At 35.0% G+C, this 27449-nt stretch overlaps 1 protein-coding gene across 1 annotated transcript; it reads left to right on the top strand.

The window, feature by feature from the left end:
• Nucleotides 1–26826, top strand: Tmem30a (transmembrane protein 30A). Its single transcript, XM_076858489.1, is given in 8 exon segments — nucleotides 1–176; nucleotides 178–523; nucleotides 12481–12588; nucleotides 15132–15239; nucleotides 18995–19082; nucleotides 20224–20373; nucleotides 23936–24145; nucleotides 26545–26826. Coding segments are annotated over 8 exon segments (1380 nt in total). The 3' UTR covers nucleotides 26739–26826.
• Nucleotides 26827–27449: the final 623 nt, after the last annotated feature.

Raw genomic sequence — 27449 nt, forward strand, 5'->3', positions numbered from 1 at the left:
ATGATCAGGGTGCGTCCGGCGTTTCCCTCCCTCTTCTATCCTCCACCCCTTTCCCCTCCCCTAGTCCCTCAGCCTTCTCCCTTCTTCCTCTCTCCCCTCCTCCGGCGTCTCCAGCCGACTCCCGCTTCCGGTCGGCAGTCGTCTGCGAAAGAGTGTCCCGCCTCTTCCGCTTCTCCGGTGTCAGTGCCGGCGGCGGCAGCGGCGCCTGCGCGTCTCCTGTCAGGGTCAGCAGCCGGGTCCCCTGGGTAGTCCACCTGCACGTTGCAGCGCCGCATCCCGGGGGTCGATGGCAATGAACTATAACGCGAAGGATGAAGTGGACGGTGGACCCCCGTCTGCTCCTGGGGGCACCACGAAAACTCGGAGGCCGGATAACACGGCCTTCAAACAGCAAAGGCTGCCCGCTTGGCAGCCCTTCCTCACTGCGGGCACGGTGCTACCTACCTTCTTCATCATCGGCCTCATCTTCATCCCCATTGGCATCGGCATCTTCGTCACCTCCAACAACATCCGCGAGATCGAGGTGAGAGGAGGGAGCGGGAGAGTTGGCGTCACCGGAGGCCGGGTCTTCAGCGCCCGCCCCCTCCTACCCTAGCTCTCCAGAGGGGTACTGGCGGGTCCCGCCCTCCCCCTACCCTCCGTCCTGTTTGGTTTCTTTCTGTATTGGCGGGTGTTCAGAATTCGCAGTTTTATCTTAGCTGCTTCCCACCCATGATTTACACGGTTAGAAACGGGAGTGAATGTTTAAAGTAGGAAATGAGTCAGGCGAAGAACGCTTAGGAGTTAGAGTGTTTTTCAGCGAGGTGAAAAGAGAAGTGGGAGGAAAAGTTCTGTCTAGCTGTAACCCGAGGGAGTTGACGGGTGAGAGTGTCATTACTTGTGTGGGCATTATCCCGGGACACAGAAATTACACCGTGGCCATTGTTGAGAAAAGGACCCAGAGTCATAGAGTTTTGATGCTGCTTATGTGAAATCAAGTCGTATGTCACCAGGTCACACATTAGGACATATGAGTAGTTCCAAGTATGCACAGTACCTTTCATTTTGAGCTAATTCAGTGTTATTACATGTAGGGCATGATATAAGTAAAACATAACCTGAAACTTCAATTCTGGTTTTGCGTTGAGGCAGTGTTTGTAATTATGCTGCACATTCTCCCTTGACTTTTAAAAACTTTATAGAGTTAGTGACAGTATACTGAATAAGCTGTGCATTATTAAACATTTTACTGGTTTTGTTTTTAATGAACATTTTTCTTATATAAAACATGACAGAAAAACTTTATTGGGAAAACATTTTGGTTTCTGTCAGAGCAGCAATAACAGTATCTGTATCCATCTGCAGTGGGGAAGTATGGTTGATAGATGTAAACACTGTACATTCATTAAACATTTGTTCTATTCTCTCTTCTTTCATATCTTACCGTGTTTTATCTGTTTGAAAAGGCAAGACCTGATACCCAAGTAATCTTGACTTTTTTTTTTAATTTCTGTACATATGTATATATCCTTGCACACTTTTTTTTTTTTTTTTTTTTAATTTTTTTGGGTTGAACCAAGGGACACTTTACCACTGAGCTACATCCCTGGCCCTTTTTACTTTTTATTTATTTGTTTATTTATTTGTTTAAAATTTTGAGACATGGCTAAATTGCTTAAGTCCTCTTTAAATTGCAGGGTTTGGTCTCAAACTTGCCATCCTCTTGCCGCAGCCTCTGGAGTCACTGGGATTACAGGTGTGCACCACTGTTCTTGGCCCCGTAAGCTTTTTTTTTTAATAAATGCTGTATGTGATTTAATGGGGCTTTCAGGATAATTTTATTTTTAACTAGGAAGTAGGGATTCCTTATTTCCAGTTTAAAGTGTTACCTCTAAAAGCAAGAGCGATCTACTTTTAATTTTACAGTGCTTACTTCACTGTTAATAACAGTAATAAGAATAGTATGTATAGCATACTAGTTTTTAAATCCTTTACTAAAAATCATTTTCAGTTTAGTAACATGTTGCAGTATATTTTTTTTTCAGTATGCATTTTTATGTCTATATCTCCCTAATAGTTTTGTACATGTAGTTTAAAATGCTCCAAAATCTGAAACTTTTTAGGTATGTCTTGTGATGTACTCAAAAACTATGGAATTTTGAAGTGTAGGGATGCTCAACTGGTGAAGTCTATGTGAATATTCCAAAATCCAAAAAATTGAAATTTGAAGCACTTCTCATCCCAAGCATTTTGGATAATTGATATTCAGCTTATACTTGTTTTCACAACCACACTATGATCACACATTATATCAAGATTTGAGTAACATGGTGAAATGTGAAGACCATGACTCTAGTAGCTAGAGTCAGGCAGAGTTGGGTTAAATTCCAACTCAGCAAATTAAGTAGCTGAGATTTTTGGAAAATTTACTTAATTTCTCTTAAGGTCAGTATTAGAAGCAACATAGATACTAGTCTGGCACTAAGTAATGATGATCCTTAACCATGAGATGAGAAATGGAGTCAGAGAGGTTGAAATTTGACTGTAAACTAGATAAATTATAAAATTGAGACAGAAATCCACTATTTTGATTCCCAATTTAAAGCTTTCACACTATACTAAGATCCTACTGCAGTGCTAAATGATAGTAGATGAAGTTGAAAATAATTTAACATTAAAAATTTGAATCATCTTATTTAAATTTCTTGATATTAAGGAGAAAGTAGAAATAATGTGGAATTTTATATGAATGATTATTTACAAATTATATGAAATTAAATATTTAACTTTTTTTTAAACTTTAAAAACATTTTTTAAGTTGTAGGTGGACACAATACATTTATCTATCTATCTATCTGTTTATTTATTTTTATGTGGTGCTTAGGATCAAACCTAGTGCCTTATGTGCTAGGCAAGCATTCTACCACTAAGCTATAGCCCCGGCCCTCTTTATAACTTTTGGCTTCTAAATTTTTTTTAACAGTAAATACTGGCAAAATGGAAATTTCTTAGATTGTTCTCATGTGCAGTGCCGATTTAAAGTTGCCTGGAGAAATTTGCTCCAGTTTGGTCTGGTCAAAAGAGCACTGAAGTTGAGTCAGGGTATTACAGTTGAAGTTCCAGTCTCACGCTTTAGTTTGTGATCCTAACCATGTTTTTTGAGTCCAGTTTCTTGATGAATCAAAATAATCAGTTTAGATTATCTCTAAGATTCTTTTCAACTTTAAAATTCTGTGACTTCCAACTTTAATGTGATTTAAAAAGTGCTGTGTATTCACATTATATCGTCTTTGGAACCAGAGGAAATAAAAATTAGTAATAACTTGAAATTTTGTACTAATATTGACATACAGTTATGCAGAGATAATCCATATATACTTAAAAGTGTTAGCATTAAATAAGTAGTGAAGTGTTTCTGAATTGGATCTGGAATTATTAGAAAAACCTTGGAAGCTTTCCCCAAACACACATTTGTCTGTCTGCACTTCTTTGTTTTTGTGGTGGGTATTGAACTCAGGACATCAAGCATGCAGTAGGCTACATCTCCAACACCTCTATTTTTTGGAACCATTAGTTTAAAGTATGTTGAGGGTTATTGAAAGTAAATGGTTTGCTGGGTGCTGTGGCACATCCCTCTAATCCCAGTTGATTCAGGAGTCTGAGGCAGGAGGCTCATAAGTTTGAGGCCAGCCTTAGCAATTTAATGAGACTTTGTCTCAAAATAAAAAATAGAAAGAGGGGACTAGGGAGATAGCTCAGTGGTAAAGCACTTGCCTAGCATGCATGTGGCCCTGGGTTCAATCCCCATCACCACATAAAAAATAACAACAGAAGATTTTAAAAAAATAAAAAGGGCTGGGGACTAGTGATAAAGCGCCCATGGGTTCAAAAAAAAAAAAAAAAAAAAAAAAAAAATCCCCAGTACAAAAAGAAAAAAATAAATGGTTAATGAGACATTCTGGCCAGCATTCATTTGTTATTGTAAGTTGTTTGCATCTTTAGTTTCTTTATTTTTGAAAATTTGAAAACCTCATTGCTGTTTTAATTAAGATTACTAGGGCAAAGGAGACTTTTTAAATCAAAGTACTTAATGTGCTAAGGTCAAAAAATCCAAAATTTTAAGGTAAAATCAGTGAATATTTCATTTTTCCAGAATTGTTTTACTAAAAACGTACTGCTCTTATAAATCTGAACTAACCTGAAAAGGGTGTTTAAAAAAAAAAAACACTTGACATTTTAATGTCTATATTTGGCAGCTTATTTCCTTTCTCTCCTTGTCAGGTTTATGTATTTTGTTGGTTTTTATATTTTGTAAGTTAAATAAAATGAGGCTTTTAGAAAACTACAGTTTTTAATTTTATTGTTAAAAAATTTTAAATATTATCTTAACACACTAGGATTTACGATCTCATTTTTTTTTTTTGGCCACATGACTCAATTATTTATTCAGTCTCCTTAGAAAAAAATTATCACAGAGTTAAAATTGGCATATTCCAGTAAATATTTTTAAAGAGTACATGTTCACATTTTAGCTCAAGAAGCTGTTATTATCTCCATTTTACGATCTCATTTTTTATTGAGAGTAAGGAATGAGTATTTCCTTTAATTTGGCAACTGTAAGAGTCAGGCACATACTTCCACAGCAAAGGTAATGCTTTTCTAGTTTAGGGTTCTTGGTGAAGCTGAGTTATGGAGTTAACTTGAAAAAGATAGTAGGGTGTTTTAGTCAGCTTTTTTGCTGCTGTGATTAAAAGATCTGACCAGAATGATTGTAGAGGGGGAAAGTTTTATTAAGGGGCTCATGGTTTCAATGATCTCAGTTCGTAGAACGGGCTTCATTCCCTGGGGCTTGAGGTGAGGCAGAACATTATGGTGGAAGTGTGGTGAAGGAAAGCAGCTCATGTAGTTATCTGGAAGCAGAGAAAGAGTGAGTTGGCCTGCTCCAGATACAAAATATATACCTCTTAGCCATGCCCCAAGTCCCACCTCCTCCATCCATACCCCACCCACTTCTGTTGCCATTCAGTTAATTCCTATCAGGGAATTAATTCACTAATTGGGTTAAGACTCTTACAACCCAATCATTTTTACTCTGAACCTTCTTGTGTTGCTTCACAGTGACCTTTTGGGAGGACACCTCACATCCAAACCATAACATGGGGTTATCTTAACTTTTGAAAAAACTTTTAACCGTATAAAGTTACATAGTTTTAAATTAATGGTTGGCCTGTAGTCCTAGCTACTTAGGGAGGCTGAGGGAGGGTGAGTTTAGGAATTCAAGGCCAGCTGGGCTGCATAGTAAGAGCCTGTCTCAAAAAAAGTCAAAAAATTAATTAATGTTTAGAATCAAATGAGGATGTTATTCAGAATAATATTCAGAATTAATTTAGAAACTGAACATTTACTTCCAATTAATATTGTCAAAGTGTTCACGGTAAATTTTCATGAAATTTTAATGGATTAGCTTTACTCTCCTATATGATAAACTCCCATTTTATTATTGTTTCATTTAGTCCACTTAGTTATTTTATCCTAATTAACTTCTGTTTTCTGATAAAAATATATTTTTATCTATGTTTTTACTCCCGTGTAACTTGAATTCTTAGGTTGTAAAATTTTTAAGATAAGATTTTCCACCTGCATTAGTGATCTTTGTTTATACTTATTCTTTAGCTAAGATTCAAGGAAGGATAAATTGCTTTTTATAAATGATTGTTAAAGATTAAGCATTTTGGATAAACCCTGTTGGATCCCCGTGGGAGTTCTGTCTCTTTTTTTTCCCCTCACTTGAATAAATCCTACTCTTTTTCTCTCCAAAAAGTAGGGGGGGGGACATTTTATGTTAATAAGTTGGATAATTTTAATACTCAAATTGATTGAAGTTGCTAAAAAAAACAAGCCCTTAGAAATTAACAGGCTTGTGGTATTAATGTTTTTGTTTCTCAAGTAACATTAGTGCTTAAATCAAAGAATGGTAAAGTAAATATGGCCTACTTGACTGTGTTTTGTGGCCCCAGGAACTGAAAATGTTTTAACAGATGCGCATTTGCAATCTATTTGCTGATTGGGAATGCTAACTTTGAATCCCAATTATGTGGAATATTATGCCCCCCAAGAGAATTCTATTCTTTGAATCTCAATTATGTGGAATATTATGCCCCCCAAAAGAATTCTGTTCTTCTCATGAGTAGACCCTATGCTAACAAAAATTTGAGCACAAATATTATATTTTGAATTTCATTAATAACAATTGTTGTAAATTTTTCTTTCTTGTTACATAAGTACTTACATAAAATCCTTGACCTTGTTCCTTGAAGGGTCTCCAAAGCTTGTGGTATTTTCTGGCACTTTAGAGAAGGAAATGCCTGCCTTTGACTTAGAGTTTTAAATCAAATTTAGCATTTGCTACAAAAATAACTATGTTTAAGTTTACATTTTCTAATCCTTAATAATCATTTGTTCTACTCCTTAGTAATCATTTGAGGTAGGTGTAATTATTCCTGGTAATTGCTTTTGTTCAACCACCTCTGTGGATTTAATAGATATAAAATACATTAGCTAAGATTACCATTAAGCTTGGTTTAGGTAGATCATTCTTAATTTCTTTGTCACAGATAAAATTCAGTCAGCCTGAAGAGAGTTGCTTTTCAAATTTTTACTTTCATTATCTTTTGTCTACATTGGAACCTCTAGAAAAGGACTCTTGAAAAATTCTTTAGTATGCAATAGTCACTTCAAGAGAGGAACTTAAAATACCATTTTAAACTTAATCCAGTTAATACTTAAAATGATTTATCTTTATTACTCAGCATTTTGTGGAGTGACCTGTTTGGGTCTTATATTGATTTCCTTTTAAATAAATTTACATTCATAATGGAACTTTTCCAGTCCTATATAGTGTAAAAAATGCATGTCCTTCAAATTTATTCTTTCCTATCACTTTAAATTCAGAGTCTGTTTCTTAGGAATAGAGCATATTTTTAGAAGTACTCTAATTACTAAATTTTAAAATTATTAAGAAGTGCCAGTTTGATTTAGGATTACAGTGGTAGGAAAACAAAGCTGAAAAGACAGTAACTTTTTCAACTAATCTACTCATTTATAAATATCTGTCCTATTTTGCTTCTGGTTCTTTCCACATTTGGATTAAATTAATGGGCAGTCTCCAGACAATCATTATTTTGAACTATGCCTTGTATGCTTTTGACATTTGAAAAACATTACTCTTTTATTTTTAAACCATGGATTGAACCTAGGGGTGCTTAACCACTGAGCCACATTTCCATCCCTTTAAAAAAGTCTTATGAGACAGTGTCTTTCAAAGTTGCTTATGGCCTTGCTAAGTTGCAATCCTCCTGCTTCAGCCCCTGGAATCCTGGGAATTACAGGTATGTGACACCATACCCAGCTGAGAAGCTTTACTTTTTCAAAATAAGGGAACTATGTTCCCATTTTCCACTTAGTAGCCTCCTTTCTTTCTAAGATTGAAATTATTAGTTTAGTATAATTGTGTCTTTTGAAATCTTACAAATTGTTATATTCAACAGATTTTATTAGTCTGAACATTAGGTCAGACTACCCTTGAATTTTAGCTTGATATATATAGTGGTAATTTTAATCAATTATTTTAATAAACATAGTACATATTTCTGTATACAAAGTGCCTCTTTGGCCATGGTGGATGATAGAAAATGTTTGGGGACAGGGAGACAGGGCTTCTTTTTTTTATCTTTTTTTCAGTGGAGGTATATCTTAAAAAGCCTGGAATCTTTTGGGGAAGATGAAACACACACTTAGCAGGAAGATTAAGCATCGCTGGGTGAGTGGCACACACAGAATATATCTTAGTAGTTCAAAGAAAGACAAGATGACATCAGTCTATACCAGGGAAAGCTTTATGTAGGAAGAAGACTTTGAGCTGGAACTTGAAGGACAAATGGTGCTTATAAAGGAGAAGTTTGGATTCATTCCAATAAAAGAGATTAATATGAGCAGTGATCTAGTGGCAGAAAATCAAAATGTGTATAGAGAAAATAAGAGGAAGGGCAAATTACCTGGTGCCAGGTTGTGGATAGTCTTGGTATTTTGTAGTGAATCAGGAAAGTGTATATTGGTTAGGGTTGGGTTTAGCAGTGAGTAATTGAGAATGAAGATCTTAAATGACTTAGGAACCTAATATGAAGCTGATAGAAGGCTGTTTTACTGAGTCCTCACTCTACCATTTACTTCTAACATTCTTAGAAATTGGCTCTCATGCCTAAGGTTCAAGATGGAGGCTAGAGTTCAGATTGCCTTCTTTGGGCAGCAGTGTAGAAGAAAGGATGAAGAAGAAATGATAAAGCACTTTTTAAAAAGTTTTTTGGAAGCTGCCATGTTCTACTAACAAGGCCACGCTAGCTGCAAGGAAGAATGGAAAATGTAGTTTTTATTCTAATAACAAGATTTTCTGGTACTGAGAATTTTATACTAAAGAAGAAAGGTAAAACAGAAGTTGAGGTAGGAGGTTGTTAGCAGTCTGTGCATCACAAGGTTATAGGAAGATTTATCTGGTAGTAAAATGATATGTCGGTTGAGAGCTAGCTCATCTAGGTAATGATTACATTTTAAAATTGATTATGGTAATTTGTTGAACTTGATTTCATATAAAGGGCATTGTGTTTTTTTAATTGAAAAGCAAATTAGATATATGACATTACTGATAAGTTAAATAAGTTACAGAAGGAAAATTGAATATCATTACCTTCCTTTTGTTTTCTTCAACCTCTTTTTTTATCCATTCAGTATATGAATGTGTTCTAATTTCTCAAAATGAAAACATGCTATTTTAATTCTATTAAATACTGAAACAGTTCAAAATGACATTTTTTCAGAGTTCACTGCTAATAATTTTATCTACTTTATATCAGTTACTGTTATTGTTATTATTCTCTTTCTCTCTCTTTTTTGGATGAGGACATTGAATCTGTAAGTCTTGCTTATAGTTGAGCAGCTGGTATTCAAACCTAGCACTCTGACCTCTTGTTTTGTTTCTTCTGGGTGTTGGTCAATATTCTCTTTTAGCACCATCTGTATAAAAAGAAGGGTCCACTCTCGTCCATAATATCTTTCTTATATCTCCTATTCATTCCTTAATTTGCTGTTGGAAGATGAAAAAGTGCTCTGAAGAAAAATGAAGGGTTGAGAGATAGTTCACAATTTTAAATAGAATAACCAGGAGGGCTCCAGTAAATTGGTATTTAGTGAAGATATAAAAACAAGGTAAGGGAGTAAATCATGCTGATATCTGAGGGAAGAATATCCTATGCCAAAGAAATAGTAAGAGCAAAGGTCTTGAGGAACATGCTTAGTAGGAAGAGGAATATCAAAGAGGCCAATATGGCTGAAGCAGGGTAAGAGGTCCAGGAGAATAGTAAAAGATTAGGTTGAAGTGGTAAAGCATTGGGGTCTATATCATGTAGGCCACTATAAAGACCTTGACTTTTCATACTGTATGTCATGGTAAACTACTAGAACAGTTTTGCACAGATAGGTGACATAATTGCTTATTATTAAAAGAGTGACTCTGGTCATGAAATGGAGAGTATTGCTTGGGGAATAAGAATAGAAGGTAGAGTATTCTGATAGGAAAAACAAACAAAAATTTTTCTTCTTTTCATATACCATTCATCATCATACTTCGACATCAGGTATGGTTGCCTGCCTCTCCCCAATCAAGAGATCCTAACACCAGGTTCTTCTGTACATACCAACTGGTGTTGTCCTGTGATTTTGTTTGGTTCTGACACTATCATAAAATAGCATCAAGCCCCACAGGTTAAGAACTCAGTACCAAAACTACCCTTCAGCCCCCATTTCAAATGCCAATTACAAGTCCCAGGTTGTCTGATCAACTGGCTACAGATAAGGGTTTCCATGCCCCTTCTCTGGGTTTGTTTTATTTGCTAGAGTGGCTCACAGAATCCAAGGGAATTCTACTAAAAGATATAACAAAGGATACAAATGAACAGCCAAGTGGAAGAGATGCATAGGGTAGGAGTTATAGGGGAAAGGGTAAGGAACTTCCATGGTCTTCTGGGTGCACCACTCTCCAGGTGAGTTTTATGGAGGTTTCATTACGTTAGAATGATGATGAAATTACTGGCCATTGGTGATCAACTCAAGGCTCAGTTTTTTTTCTTTTCCCCAGATGTTGAGAGGGAACTAAAAACTCTAACCCTTTAATTAGGCCTTGGTCTTTTAAGGTTGGGGTGACCAGCCTCCAACCTTAAGCTACCTAGGGGCCCATAGCCACCAGTCATTCATTGGCTTACCACTCTTGAGATCCCAAGTGTTTTAGGAACTTAAATACAATGCCCTGCTTTATTCATGTTAATTATCTATTTCTTTGATCTACCTGTGTATGGACTGCAGCATAACTAACAAAGTCCTTTCATCAGTTATAAGAAGTTTTTATAACTTGATATCTTAGTAAGGCTTTAATTATCTGAAACTTCATGGTGGAATTTATTATTTTTTTGTTTGTAGAAATGAGTTAAATGCCATACATAAAAATTTTGTGAGGAAATTTGTACATTTGTCATCCTGTCTTCCCCCCTACCCCCCAATTACCTGCAGTTTAACTTTCCACACTTTTGGCTACCCATGATCAGTTGTGGTCTGAAAATAGTAAATTGAAAAATCCAGAAATAAACAATGCATGAGTTTTAAATTACATGTCATTTTGAGTAGCACAGTGAAGTCTTGTGCCCTCCTGTTCATCCTGCTTGGTATATGAATCATCCTTTTGTCCAGAGTATCCACACTGTATATGCTACCCACCAATTAGCACTTAGTAGCTGCCTAATTTATCAGATTGACTGTCCTGGTGCTGCAATGATTATGTTCAAGTAACTCTTATTTTACTTGTGGCCCCAAACATAAAAGTAGTAATGCTGTTAATTCCATTATGCCATAAGGAAGCCGTAAGTGCTCTCTTTAAGTGAAAAGGTGAAAGTTCTCAAGAAGGAAAGAAAACATTGTGTACTGAGGTTGCTAATGTCTATATTACAAGATATTTTGAGAGACCACATTCTTGTAACTTATAATATTATATATAGTTATATATATAATATTATATATATATAACTTTTATAGTTAGTAATTTATCTTTTACCATGCCTAATTTACAAATTAGCTTTATCATAGTGTGGATGTACAGGAAAAAGAAGAGTATATGTAGGGTTTGGCACTATCCATGCTATCCACTGGGGGTCTTAGAATGTATCCCCTGCAAATATTGGGGAATCACTGTGTTATAAAATTCTGTTTCCAACTCTGATCTCTAATAGTTTTGAGATGATTGTTATTTTTAATCTGCATTCCAGATTAAAAATATGAAGAGTTAGTTATACTGTTTAAAATGTTAGTATTAACAATTGGTACCAACTTTATTTTAAAATTGAATTCCATATTTGAATTATTGTAGGGTGCATGCTTGTTATTTAATACTATGGGAAGAACCAGTGTAGTCAAATGGAAGGAACCCCAACTTTGGAGGCAGACAAATCATATTCTGAATGGATTGAATTGTGTTCTTCCAAAAGATATGGTTACCTGTGAATGTGATTTTTATTTGGGACTAGAGCCCTTGTAGCTCTAATTGAGTTAATGACTAATCAAGTCATTAGGGTGGGCCCCTAATTGATATAATTGGTGAGTTTATAAGAAAAAAATAGACATACAGTGAAGATGATGTGAAGATAGAAACATCAGACCACCATATAATAAGAATCAGAGATGGGGTGCTGTAGCTGCAAGCCAAAGATGTCCAAGGATTGCACTTCCAGAAACTAGAAAGAAGCAAGGAAGACCTGGAAAGAGTATGGCCCATTTAACATCTTGAATTTGGGCTTTTTGTCTCCACAATTATGAAAGAATATATTTCTCCTGTTCTAAAGCATCATGTTTGTGGTAATTTTGTTACAGCAGAATTAGGAAACTAATGCAGACACTTAACTGTTGTTTGATCGTGGGCAGTCACATTTTACCACTGACTCTCACTTTTCTCATTCATAAAAGACTAAGAACAATTCTAGCTTGGGGTGTACTTTTGGAATATAATAGCTGGATTTGTTACTGCTTTTCTTTCTTCAAAGACAATTCACACTTATGTATTACCTAATTCATTGATCATTTCCAAATGTTAGATTTTAATTTACTAATTGGGTTAGAATTAAAGTCTTCCCTTATAGTTCCCTCTTCAATTCTCTAATTTACACAAAATAATAAATTTCAAGTGAGCCATAGAATTTCTTGAGACTAATTTTTTTTTTTTTTGGTGGGGGGTGACTATTAAGTTTAGGACAGATGACCTTAAAACAGTTTTTAAAAACTGCTTTTAAGGTTGCTTTTAAATTGCTTCGTTGAACTTATCTTTCCTTTTAAGAGCAAGTTATTTCAGAGTGTATTAGGTATCCACTTTTTTTCTCTATGGAATTGCTTAGTTATATTTTTCTCTTGCAGATTGATTATACCGGAATAGAGCCTTCCAGTCCCTGCAATAAATGTTTGTCTCCAGTTGAAACACCTTGTGTTTGTACCATTAACTTCACACTGGAAAAGTCATTTGAGGTCTGTGTTTCCAAGTAAAGTGTTAGAAAAGCAATGTTTTAAAAAATATTGATAGTCTATTAACCTTTTTTTCTAGGTACTTTCTTATAGAGAGAACTCAGTTTAATTTATTGAAATACACCTTTGAGAAAGATTGTTTTATGTATTTGACTATTGCATTTTGCTGTATGATTAAGAAATTATTTGAATGGTTAACTTTAGAACTTTCAGATAAAATTATGTGGAATCACTTTATCCTTGCACTTCAAAATTTTGTAACTGTACAAATCAGTTTTGTGTTATTTATATGTGCATTGTATTTTAAAATTATTGCTCAAATTGCCTTTTAATTATAAAGCATTTATTTTAGAAAATACTATTTCTCACTATTTAATTGGATAATTTTTCTGTGAGATATGAAACATTACCAAAAATGCAAATACTTAACACTTTATTGATCTTTTATATTTTGATAAGTGCTTGGAACTCTGTGTGTGTGTGTGTGTGTGTGTGTGTGTGTGTGTGTCTGTCTGTCTGTTTTTTGCATTATGATATGTCATTCTTGGTCACTAAGCATATTCTAAGGGACCTAAAAATTCAGAATGGGCACGGAAAGAACAATTTGTACTATAATCTGTCTGAAAATTGAGCTTTATAAAATTATCATTCAGGGTGCCAAACTGCTTTAATACATCCCAACATTTTAGATATACTGTATTTCAGATTTTCTAAACGTCATGATAACTTTATAAGATTGTTGCCACCCAATTCACAATAGCTAGACTGTGGAACCAACCTAGATGCCCTTCAATAGATTAATGGATAAAAAAAAATGTGGCATTTATACACAATGGAATATTACTCAGCACTAAAAAATAACAAAATTATGGCATTTGCAGGGAAGTGGATGGCATTAGAGCAGATTATGCTAAGTGTAGTTAGCCAATATCTTTTTTGATATAAGGGGGGCGACTCAAAACAGAGCAGGGAGGAAGATTCTGAGAAGAAGATTACCATTAAACAGGGACAAGAGGCAGAGGGAATGGGAGAGAGAAGGGGAATTGCACGGAAGATGGAAAGAGACCCTCATTGTTATACAAAATTACATATAAGAGGATGTGAGGGGGAAGGGAAAAAAAGAGAGAGAAATGAGTTACAGTAGATGGGGTAGAGAGAGATGATGGGAGGGGAGGGGAGGGGGGATAGGAAGGGGATAGGAAGGGCAGCAGAATACAATAGACACTAGTATGGCAGTATGTATAAACGTGGCTGTATAACCAGTGTGATCCTGCAATCTGTACACGTGGGAAAAATAAGAATTCATACCCCATTTGAATCAAATGTGTGATATATGATATATCAAGATCATTGTAATGTTTTGAACAACTAATAAAAAAAAAAAAGATTGTTGCCACCCAGTGGTTATAGTTGCTCTTGTGCTGAGATGGAGCACAGGATAAATGCTGCCTTTGAAAAAACCATGAAAACTTAATTTAATTATTTAATTTTATTTCCACAGAAATAACATATAAATTTAATGTATCTTTAAAAGTCTAGTCTTTCAACTAGATGAGCAAACTATAAAGATACAATATATTTGCTTTTGTCAGAATAGGCAGAATTGAAGAAATGAAACTTGAAATGATGTAGAAGCTCCCTCATTTATAAAAACCTATTTCAGAATTTCTCTTCTGCAAACATGATCAGCCTCAGATTCAGTCTTTTGTAGGTTCTTTGTTTCTTCATAAAATTTGAATTGGACTAAAATCCTTTTTAGGAAACTTAAAGTAGGTTACTTTGTCTTAGTATTCATTGAAATGCTCTCCTTTTTAATTTATAAATTGAAATTACTATGCTAATTCTTGAGATGATACTCTTTTCCCCCCACAAAAGGCACATTTATCCTGTTCCTGTTTCTGTGATGTAATTTTGATAGAAAATTCTTTCCCAAGTTATTTTGAAGTTGGCTCCACTAAATGTATTATAGTTCTTTTCTTGATTATTGTCAAGTGACTCCTTATCTACAATACTCTAATTACTAATTTATTTTTAATATTTTATACTGTCCTATTGAGAAATTTTATAGCTTTATTCAGTTCAGAATTTATTTGCTTAGATAATAAATGAAAGTTTGACCATTATTTCTCAGAAAAGTTGGTGCCAATTGGGTGAAGACCTGTATGGATATGTGTGTGTGTGTGTGTGTGTGTGTGTGTGTGTGTGTGTGTGTCTGTGTCTGTGTGTGTCTGTCTTTTGCATTCTGATATGCCATTCTTGGCCATTTTGTAACTGTACAAATATAAATTAGAAAATTTTAGATAAAAAGTCACCCAGGATAGGCTAATAGAGTTCTACAGTGTTATCTTTACATGTAAATGGTACTTTTTTGAAGTATTTAAGGATAGTTTGAAAGTTTACTTTTGGGTTTTTGTATTATACCTTCTTCAACCATTTTAAATTGCTAAGTACTTGTAGAATTTACCCAGACCCATTATCACAAATTGTAAACTAGTAAAGTTCAAATTACTTACCTTTGAAAACATTTTTCCCTCTCCTTTCTCTAGGGCAATGTGTTCATGTATTATGGACTGTCTAATTTCTATCAAAATCATCGTCGTTATGTGAAATCTCGAGATGATAGTCAACTAAATGGAGATCGTAGTGCTTTGCTTGTAAGTAAAATGGTGAAATATGAAAATGTGGTATCTACAGTAATAGCATACGATAATCATTCAGTTAGAAATGTTAAGTATTTTATGTTAGGATGAAATTTAAAGTGTTATTTGTCATTTCTGGTTTATATAGTGAGGGTTTTTAGTTACAATACTATTTTTTTCCTGGAATTTGTATAGCTTCATGACTTCTTACAGCCAGAGGACACATTACATGCCCGTTTCTAGTAATCATTGGGAGTTTGGCTTTATTAAACTGTTTGTAATAGAATTTTGATGAACCTAGCATTCTGGATGTATAAATGTGTTCTGTTTGGGTTTGCTCATTATTAATTATTATGCTAAGTAGGGGATGTGCACAAAAAGGCTTTTAATTTCTGAGATTGTGTTTTAAAGTTAAATATAGGTACTCTCCATTTTTAATTTGTTGGAAGCCTGAGCAGTAAAATCCAGAAGGTAGGCTAATGAAAAACCTTGGAGTTTTTGAGTACTGAAAAGCTCTATGGAGCTTTTTGAAAATACAGATTTCAGAATTTTCCAGAAAATATATCGGTGTCTTCATGGGTAGAGCTCTAGAATATCTATTTTTTAATAAACTCCCCTTCTGATGCCTTGGCTTATTTGGGAAACTGGACTAGAGGATTGTAGTTTCTTGACTGCTCAACTTTTGCGTAGTAGTGGTTTGTGCCTCAGTATTTTATGTTATTGTTGTCAATGCAGCAAACATTCAGAAGCTCAAAGCGTTTTAGTTGGTAAATCTTTTAGAGTTCAGTCTAGGACTATGTTATTGGCAGAATGGGCCTGGCAAATTTATAGCTGCCTTATCCTATCTGGTTTTATTGCTGGTTTCTCTGTGAGATTTAAGAAATAAAAGTCTATCTAGAGATTCCTGGTATGCAAGGCATTCTGGTTAACTATAATATTTTGCAGTTCATTGTATTCTATTTACTCCATGGAATCCAATTTTTAGGTCTCAAATCCAGAGTAGATGATGTACTTTGAGACATCAAATTCCTAGACCTTTCCAAATTTGTCATTTGGTATTATAGAATGATTCCATTCAAAGAATCAGAAATGATGGTTGATTTAAAATTTACTTGATAATTTTTCTTTTTTATAATTATTTTATTTAGATACCCATGATCCTCATTGAGAGAAAAGGAAGCTGAAATTCTTTTCTTACAAATCTCAAGAAAGATTTTAGAATAGGGATTGATGAACTTTTTCTGTGGAGGGCAATATAATAAATATTTTTGACTTAGTAGGTCATATTGTCTCTGTTGCATCTATTCAACTCTACCAACGTAGAATGAAGCAGCCATAGACAGTTCCTAAATGAGTGGATATAGTGTGTTCTAATAAAATGTTATTTATAAAAATGAGTGGTGGGCTGGTTTTGCCCGTGGGCTGTCATTTTTAAATCCTTGGACTAGAACAAAAAATATTATTCTAAGACCAGAAAACTTTCAGAAATCTTATGAATATTAAGAATATCACATTGAAGTCCAAGTTACTTGACGTTGCATGTAAGGCTTTTCACAATCTGACATTAGTGTACCACATCAGTTTTACTAATTATCTTTAATACATCTTTGGCCTGACTGGCCTGGGCCTTGTTTGCCGTTCCCTAACTGTGCTTGTGACATGAGTAATCTGCCTCTCATAATTTATCATTTCATTTGCCTAGAATGATATTTTTACACTACCTTTGAAGGATTGCTCATTTCATGACCTATATTTTTCCTAAGTGACCTTTGATTCAAAATATCTTCTTTAGATATTTACCTTATTCATATCTTGGTCCAAAACCTCGTCACTTTTTGCTTTGGTTAGATGTCTCCCATCATCCAGTCTTGCCCGTCCTTTCCAGGCCATGCTCCTCAAAGCAGCTATAGTGATTTTTCAAAAATGTAAATATCACTTCCCTACTTAAAATCTTGTAAGGGTTTATTAGCACTTGAAGTAAAATCTCAGGATGATCTGAGCTATGTGTAATCTTCCAGTTTCATCATATAGTATTTTCTCTCTGCTAACTATCTATATTCACCTTTATCTGCTATCAGTTTTTTCTTAAGAATATTTTATTTTTTGTCTTCTGCCTGCTCTTCATATAGTTGGAGCCCATTATTTTAGGTGTTATCTTATATGTTACTTCCTCCAGAAATAAGTTTTTCCCCCCTCCTACTCTATCTTGGTTATTCACTCACATAGACTCTTCATAACATTTATTACAATTTGTAATTATGAATTTGTTTACTTAATAAATTTATTACCTGTTTTCCTAACTACACTGTAAACTCATGAGAGTAGGGAACATGGCTTTTTTTAATTACCATGTTCCAAACATCTGGCTTAGTGCATGGAAAGCATTTAATAAATATTGAATGAAACTAGACATCTTTATTGTGGCTTTTATTTTAAATTATACTCAGTTGTGTATGAGTATGTTTTCTCTCTGTTACATTCTGAATTGTTTAAAAGTAGGCATTTTTTTTTTTTTTTGATAACCTAGCCTGTATATGGTGTATATTAGGGACTCATTAAATTGTTTTTCTAAGCCAGTTACTGCCATATACCTAACATTCCTTAGCTCAGTGTCTGACACACAGGCAGTAAATAATATTTTTTTTTCTTTTAAAATTTTCTAAGAATTTAGCATTTAGAATACATTTGCCCCATTATGAGTTTATTTATGTTTAATAACCTATATAGTTTTCATTAAAATGTTCAGAAAGAAATAGGCCAGTTATAAATGTTGTCTGTCTTCATGGTCTTGGACTACAAACTTTCTCAATATAGATGGCTCAGGGACCAAAGAACTGAGAAGTCAAATATTGAAACCTTATGAGATCCCAATCACGTTTCCTTCTCATATAGTGCTTTTACTAGTCTAGACATAGAGAATGCAGATATAAGTCAAGGTTAGTAGATAATGGAAGAGGTCTAACTCGGGTCTCATTAGTTTCAAATTGGGATTATTTTAGTTTGTTACATGCTTGAGACATGGATTAATGTTGCCTGAGAGTCCCAGAACAACTCAGGCATTTGTCTAACCTTAGACTTAGTTTAACCCTGTAATTGCCTCATCTCCTTGAGATGTTCATTAAAAACTAGGTCAAAATCCAGTCTGGAAGACGGGCAAATGTTCTACCTGCCAGCATTTTTATTTTTCTTACACCTGGATATACAAATTAAAGATCATTGTATTCTGGGAATCTGCATTAAACTCACTTCTTCCTTCCTTCTTTCATTAGACATTGTATTCAATCCCAAATTATAAGATTTGAAATAATTGGACATGTTCATTTTGTAAGTGAAACTTAGTTTAATCAAGGAACTTGTCTAAGAAACTAGAATGTCTATTCCTTTTGCTTCCAGTTTAAGATTCTCATAATTTTATATCACAACTTGGATTGACAATAGACAATTTCTTAATTTTTTTCCTTAGGCAGAAAACTCTTTATGCTTATGGTTTCTATGTTGCTTTGAAAATATGCTAATTTGATAAGTATATAACACTATATGCAAGTAAATGTTTCATTAAAAAGGTGGTAGAATAGTTTGAGTCTTTAAGTGTGGTGTTATTTATAACTTTTTTCATTTCATTTTATATGTATTACAAGTAGATTCATTTTATATGTATTACAAGTAAGAAACATGCATGGATTGAATTTTTAATCATTAACAGGGATAGCTCACAGTTCTTCCAGAGGCATAGGTGATAATTTCTCTCTTTTTTTCCTCCTAAAAACCAGAATCCCAGTAAGGAATGTGAGCCTTATCGAAGAAATGAAGACAAACCAATTGCTCCTTGTGGAGCTATTGCTAACAGCATGTTTAATGGTATGATATGATACAAACATAAATATAGATAGAGGCATATATAATTAGGACAGTTTGTATAACCTTATTACCAATTTGTTAGTGTAGTAAATGTGAATGAAATTGAGAAATTTAGCTTTAAGCTAAATACTCAGGTTGTAAATGGAGTTTATAATGCTTTGTGACTTCCTTTTGAGCATTCTTATGTAAGACTAGATTTCTTTCTCTGAGAAGAAAGAAGCAGAGATATTTTTCTAATCTTCCTATTCCGTATGCTATAAAAGTCAAACTGCCATTCGCACTGACTTTAATTATTCCATTAAAAGGGAGATAGAGTGCTGGGGTTGTGGCTCAGTGGTACAGCACTTGCCTAGGATGTGTGAAGCAGTGGGTTTGAGTTTCAGCACCACATATAATAAATGAATAAAATAAAGGTTCATCAACAACTAAAAAAAAAAAAGTCGGGATACAGTTGATCATTTAGAGCATCCCTGTCTGATAGAAATGTAATGTGAACCTTAAATGTGGGCCATGTAGGTAATTTTAAGCTTTTAGCAGTCACATTGGAAATCCTCAAGTGAAATAAGTGAATTTAATTTTAATAATACATTTTATTTAACCTTATACACCCATGTTATCATTTTAGCATGTGATAATATGTAAAAGTATTTGAGATATTTTATGTGTATATTTTTAGTAAGTCCTTGATATATGACATACATTATGTACTTACTGAACATATTTATATATACTAACCATATTTCAAGGGCTCAGTAGCAATTCGTGCCTAGTGGTTACCATGTACAGATAATAGAAATAGTTAAGCCTGGAGTATTAAGAATGTGTTATTGAAAGGAAGAGAGGCAAATTTACCTTGCAGTTTTATTTGGGTTAATATTAAAACACTTAATCTTATGTAGCTAGGCAGCCTGTCATATAGGAAAGTGTATTTGCATTGAGGAAAGAAGTCCTTCTGGACTTACAATTGCTATAGTTAACTCACATCTGAATAGAGTAAATGTGAATTCTATGTCTTCTCTGTCACACTCACATTTGGAAGCAAACCAGATCCTCATTTCTTGTAAAATAAAGCAAGGGCTATAGATTTTTAGTGCTGTGAATTTTTAGTAGATATTAGTAATATTTTCCTTTTCTTATGTAGATACATTAGAATTGTTTCTGGTCGCCAATGAATCTGATCCTACACTTATGCTCATTCCTTTGAAAAGGAGAGGTATTGCTTGGTGGACGGATAAAAATGTGAAATTCAGAAATCCTCCTGGAACGGAAAGCCTGAAAGAACGATTTAAAGGTAAAACATTACTAATATTCCCTTAAAAAAAAAAACAAAACTCACTCTGCTGGCCTGCCCTTGACTCCCCCTACCACATGAGGAGCGAGCCCGGGAAGCCCACGCTGGCAGGCACCGGGTGAGAGGCCGCTTCCAGCTGCGGCTGAGTGCCTAGATGCCCGAGAAGGGTTCCATATTTGAGGAAGACATTCACCTTGTACCTGCCTGCCTACTCCTCTCTCTGCCCCTGTTAGACTCTCCAGCTTTGAGATGCTGACCTTCACTGCTCAGCTAAGGATCCTGAGAATTCTACCTTCTCTAAACACATCCAGCTGAGTGAACCCAGGGTGTTATTTCACTTGGGGAGAGTAAGAAATGGGGGGATCAAGGCATCAAAGCAAGAGCTCTCTTGGGTTCTCAAAAAGAGGAGTGAAGCTGGAACCACCAGGGAATATGAGTGTGAATTTTGGCACACTTTTACATATTATTACGTGCTAAAATGATAATATGGGCATATAGGGTTAAATAAAATGTATTATTAAAATTAAATTAACTTATTTTAATATGAATATGAGTGAATTTTGGCACAAACTGCTGCGTGGTAGAGAAACCCCAGCTGACAGGTGCAGTTCAGGAGCAGATGAGATCCAAGGGAAATCAAGACAGGCTGTGGAGCAATTCTAGGGGCTTACAGCTCCCATAGGAATGGTTCTGCTGTCTTGAAGCCCCTGTATTGTGTCCAGCCCAGTAGAAATGCTGTCCCCACCAGATCCCTCCTAGAACACAAGGGCCCTCTTTTTCCCTATCTGCTGAACAGTGCCTCAAAAGACATGAGGACTGGGCTGCCTGTACTCCCTCTGGCTATAGCCCCTCCTGGAGATGGGGTCAAGGCAGTAGGACTGACCATGTGACTATTGGTTGACCAGAGAAGCCCAGCTGAAGCCCTGGATACTCTAGATCTGAGCTAGGAGTTCTCTGGGAATCTGGAATGAGTTCCCTTCTCCTGAATGACGTTCTAGGTGCCACCTGTTTTTAAACTCCTAATCTGGAACTCCTTAGGTGGGATAGATAGGTGAGATTATGCAAGCTGAAGCCAGCTTTGCTGAGAAGCTCCCTACCTTCATGCCTTCTATTTCCTCCTGGAATTAACTAAAGTAGATTTCAAGCAGGGGCTGGGTGGTGATCATTGCCTGGTCAAGTCTATTCTTTCTCTTTAGATTTTAATACCAAGGTCTGTTCCTAGTTAGGGCTCTAAATCCTATCTTTCTGTAGCATTACTAGCTTCCCAGCACCATTCTACCATTCTATTATTATTATTATTATTAAAATTTAAGATGAATTATTTTAATTATCCCCATCCTCCTACTCCTACTTTCCCTCTTAACTTCATCCCTTTTAGGAACCTTATTGTTTCCCATTGAACAAAGGTTATGAGGTGGATGTTGAGAAATTCCATTTAAGTTTTGGGGGAATCTGGCCTGCGCTTTGCCAGCCTCCCTGCTATCCCAGGTAAGAGGAAGAAGAGTGGGGCTGGAGAGAAAGCCAAAAATGCAGCAAAACTAGGAGTTATATCTCAAGGTGGATTTCCTGACCATTAAGGATAGGAGAGTGGTAAAAGAGAGCAATTGTCTTTGTGCAGAGTTGTTCCTTAGCATGGGAGCAGGAGAGGCTCTGGAACAAGGTTCAACCAAGACACAGTCCACAATTGGAACTGGCCCATATCTTTGGAGAGCTGTTCTGTGCATTATATTTAGCAGCATTCCTTGCCTACCCTAATTATGACAACTCCCACATTTTATTGTCTCTAGAAATTACCAGATGTCTACTAGTGGCAAAATTACCCACCTGAGAATCAGTTCTGGAGTCAGGATGGTTTTCTCTTGAGTTATTTCCACCTTTCACCCTTCTCTAATCTGGTTGTTCATCTTAAGCCTGAGCCTTGAATGAACTAGAACCCATTATAAAGTAGGCTCAGTAGAGCTGCACATACTTTTTTTTTTTTTTTTTTTTAAACTCAATGTATTGAATGTGCTTGTGTGGGATCATGTTTATGAAGGATATGTATTATGCTTCTCATTCTTGCTCTTTGGAAGAGGGGTTACTGCAGTATGGAAATACTAACAGGATATGTTGGGATTGGAGAGGGAGGAGATTTTTTTTTAAAAAAGCAGATATACCCTAGTTATCTTCCCCAAGTTCTAAGTTTTTTTCTGTGTCCTAGTCCCAAAACCAGACACAAGACTTAGGGAGTTTTGTCTGAAGACCAGGACCCATCCCTCACCTGTTCAAGTCTGCTTTAAATGGTAAAACAATGCAGGAGCAGCAGGGTCTTTAGGCACTTTGTTTTCTCAGGTGTTTTTATGTTCTGACCCTTTCCTTGCAGGGTAATTAGGAAGGCTGAACAAGATTATTTAGCTCCTGCCTGTTCTAAGACAATAAGGCTAGCGTCTTGTGTTACCTCTGTAATAGGAAGCTTATTATATGGTAGTGGGGTCGGACTGTAGAAACTGGTATCCACTCTACTGATTCTACCATCCATCCAGTTTGCCCTATCTACATTGGATTGATGTTTTAATTGTTTTAAATTTCATTGTACTTCCTGCAGTTTTTCAGGGTCTAAGATTGGTCATAGAGATACATTCCCAGTTTACTCTGTTCTAGTCAAGTTAGTTGTTCTGAAAACAGCCCACCTTGTTGCCCTAAAGGAACTCAGTAGCCTGAGAGTTAAGACTAGAGATCTAAAGAGTTAACAAGATAAGGTAGGAAGGGGTGGGGGGCAGACTCCTGACCTCCCAACACATCCTAATATATTCTTTGGACACATCTTCTCTTTGGTGATCTCTTGCCTTGAGCTGCCTTCCTTCTCTAAGTGTATGCTACCATCACTTTAATAATAAAGTGACAGGAATAGATTTGAGAGTCATAATTTATATTAAAAATTGTTGGACTTTTAAATACATTTTTCAAATAGAAAATGTAAGAAAAAATTAAACTCTTGAGTTTTAATTTAAATCCCTTAAATTTTCTGTCTTCAGAATTTTTTATAAGTGTATGCTTTCAAAAGAATATATTTTTCCTCAACTTCATACCAAGTTGGGTACCGGTTCTTATGTACTAAAATTCTAAAGGAAATATATACTTTCAATCATTTCTCTGGTGTTTTCTTATAAGCACTTCAGTTATCTTTTAAAACTGTGGCAAAGTTTGTTTTGAATAAGCCCCCATTTTTTATAATTCAAATTTATTTTTTTGTTTTTATGCCTCCTTATTCACACTGCAGTATTTCATAACATTTTTCACTAAGTAATCTGCTTTTTGGTATATACTCAATATCCTTTTGCATTGTCTTATTAATTAAGACATCAATCAAGTCTTTGTAATTTTTTGTTGTTACAGGATGAATTGGTTTCTTTTTAGATTTTAAAGACTTCCTTAGAAAAAGCATACATTTATACCTTTGAAAAGAAGAAAAATACTCAGATTATGTATTGTACATCTTTATTTTAGTGGAGTGTGAGTTTTCATTAAAACTCTTAATAAGCTAGAATATGTTGTTTTTCCATTTCTCTCCCCACTCTTTAAGATACAACACATCCAGTAAACTGGCTTAAACCAGTGTACGAGCTTGATCTCGAAGATGAGGATAATAATGGATTCATAAATGAGGATTTTATTGTTTGGATGCGTACTGCTGCATTACCTACTTTTCGTAAGTTGTATCGTCTTATCGAAAGGAAAAATGATTTACATCCAACATTACCAGCTGGACGATACTATTTGAATATCACGTACAGTATCCTTTTTTGGTTATGTATAAAGATTCATAGAACTTGAAAGGAATCTAGTGCAGCCTAATCTAAGTTATGTATCTTGTTACTTTGTGGTTAGTTTTGGTCTCTCCATTTGTATGGGAATGTAAGCATATGAATGTATCTTTTAATTTATATCTTCTAGAAATATCTTAAATTTGTATGTACTAGTGTAGGTTTCAAATGTACCATTTGGTAAAATTACTTAAAATATAGGTTCTTGATTCAATAAGCTAGGTATTTTTACAAGGGAGATCTTTAACTGAGCTTAACATAAAAGGTAAAGGTGTACCTACTAAATAGGTGTTGATGGTACTGATGGTTCTTTTAATATATATTTTTAGATATTAAAAGTCAGCAGATGTATTAGTTCGTATCAAATAATTACTCATAATTATTGATGTGTTCACACATAGTATTATAGTTTTTATCATTAGCTCTATTGTTCTATATTAATAACTTAGGTTCACTTTCAGTACTGATATTTATTCCATTCTCACTATATGTCATCACTATGCTCAGTACTTTCTACGAGTTGTTTAATTCAAGCAGTAACAGAGTTTTGGGTATCATCTCAAGAATGATTGTTGTAGACAAGAATATGGGAACCTAGAGTATTTAAATAGTTGGCTTGAGGTTACACCTGTAGTACTTAGAAAAGTTGGGGTTCATAACCAGTGTGTTATCCTCAAAGGACATGACTTTACCATTAGCCACCACAGTAAGCTGCATTCCCTAGCTAGTTCAGCCAGGTAGTCAGACCAGTCATGTCTACGGAGATGCAAAATCTTTTTTAGGGGGGCTATATCGGGCAGTTCCTTTTATTCTAAACAAAGCCCTTACATTGTTTACTCTATAGCCCATTGTTTATATATACTGTGAATGAAAAGTTTCCTAGATATTAATGTTTTAAATATTTGCTGATTTTTGCATTTTTAATTTTCATAATCTAAGTGAGCCATAAGTATATAGTTTTGGTTTAGAACGGATTAGTAAATAATTGAACTATACCAGTTTCAAAAAAGGATTGATTTGGATCCTAGACTCTGTTAAACCTGAATACACAACTGAATATGACCCTGATAGTGACATGGGACAGAAAGTGACGGATTTTTTGAAACTAGGCTTTCACAGGAACAGTTTTGAATACACAGACCCACTTCAGGTGCTGGTAGGAAGAATGTTATTCAGAGAGGATAGCCAATGGATAGCTCTGTCACAACTAGTATCACAAAGATCTAGTAAAAGAGTATGGGCAGATACCAGTGTTAGCATGATGCAGAGCACAGTAATGGAAATTTTTAGCTGACATAAAATTTGCATTCAGGAAGTCAGCAGCAAACACTGAAAGAACTGTCAGGAAAAATGCAGGGTTCTTGTAGGTTTGCAAAGACAGGAATTTGAACCTGCCAAACATCAAAGGTTCATTATCAAAATGGGGGAATAAGGTGGAAACTGGATGTTAGAATTACAGTGGAAACCCATTTTTTTAGAGTTGGAATACACAGAGAAAGAGAAATTGTCATGGGTGATTTGAAATTATATCCAGTTCCTAGGTCATTGGTTTAGGAACAGCATTTAAAATCATTCCTGCCTCAGGTTAGGATCACTTTAATAAATTAGTAGATCTGAGGTTGTCATTTGGAGCCCAAGGACGTTGCAGAAACTATAGAAATTGTTGGGGCCTGACACTTGATTGAAAAGATGTTTTTGAAAAAGTTGTACCCTTGTTCATAGGGACTTAGTTATCTCTTCTTCTCTACCCTAACTCTTGCCAGAATCCTAGAACTGTTCCATGTAGATAATTTATGGAAAAGGGGACACCCTTTCTTAAATCTTCTTAGCAGTCAGTTTTCACTTGTACTGTCAGTCATATACTCTGTGTCATAGCATGAGTTATGTTATTGTCCCAAATCAGCAAGTTAAAACTTCAGTATTTTGCTTTTTTGACCTTGTGCTCAGAGCTCTTTTAGACTCCTAACTACACTTTTGTTATATATGCTTGCGTATACAGAGACTTCTAGTTCCTTGATTGTTTCATTTTCCCCTAGTCCATCAATCTCCTCTTCTTTTGTGGGCTTCATTGCTATTTATCTGAAATATTATTTCATATTACACCCTTCCTTTGTAATGAGTTCAAAACCACCTGAGAAACTAGGTTTAGTTTGATTTAGTAAAATATTTTGGCTTTTACTGCTAACATTTAATTTGCTTCATCTACCTTTCAAGATAATAATTTTTTTGTGATTCAGAACATACGAGTGAGATACCTGTGTATCATAATTATACAAATGAATTACAAGCAATTAAATGTCAACTTTAAAAATTGTATTTTAAATATCAAGTGACTAGAGATGGAAAAATCTTCCTATACCCTCTTCAGATTACCCTGTACATTCTTTTGATGGACGAAAACGGATGATTTTGAGCACTGTTTCATGGATGGGAGGAAAGAATCCATTTTTGGGGATTGCATACATCACTATTGGATCCATCTCTTTCCTTCTAGGAGTTGTACTGCTAGTAATTAATCATAAATATAGAAACAGTAGTAATACTGCTGACATTACCATTTAATTTTATATTCTGAAAACAAATCTACTGCATGTGTATCAAGGCCAGGCCTATTCAACCTAAGCTTTGGAACGCTGATGTCTGGTTAGTATGTCATTTTGAAGTTGGCACATAACTGTTTTTTTTTTCAAAACATTCTTTGTCCTTTGCTTCTTCCCTATGATTGACTTATGAAAATATATGACGGGTATAAAAAAATTAGCTACATTGATCATATTAGCACTGTAGCTGCTAAAATGACATTCTAATGTTTGCTTTTTATTGGGACAGGCCATATGATGCATAGAGCCTCTTTCATGTGAAATGCATCTACTGCTTAATTGTTTATGCTATGTTGATAATATTATATTGACATATGATGTTGTATATGTGTACCTATGGTGTGAAGAAAGGAATTACAAGATGTATGAGTGTAATGACTTGCTAACTCTTCAGGATTCACAGTTACAGAAAGATGAAGAAAAAATCTAAATAAAACACTTCATCATTTTCATGTGTTGTGTGTAAAGGCTTAAAGTACCATCTTTGTTGAGGTGGTTCATGTATTCAGTTTAATCTATTACAGTTCTTTGTTAAGCTTAGCTTTCATTTCAGAGGACATGCTTATTACCTTGCCTGGCATAGAAATTGATGCTCAGTTCTAAAGAGGTCAGGTAGCTCCTGGATAGGAGAATTTAAAATTCCTCTTTTTATTTAGTTAAAATGTTGCAGTCA

The sequence above is a fragment of the Callospermophilus lateralis genome, chromosome 6, assembly GCF_048772815.1.
Source record: "Callospermophilus lateralis isolate mCalLat2 chromosome 6, mCalLat2.hap1, whole genome shotgun sequence".
NCBI classification, from domain to species: domain Eukaryota; kingdom Metazoa; phylum Chordata; class Mammalia; order Rodentia; family Sciuridae; genus Callospermophilus; species Callospermophilus lateralis.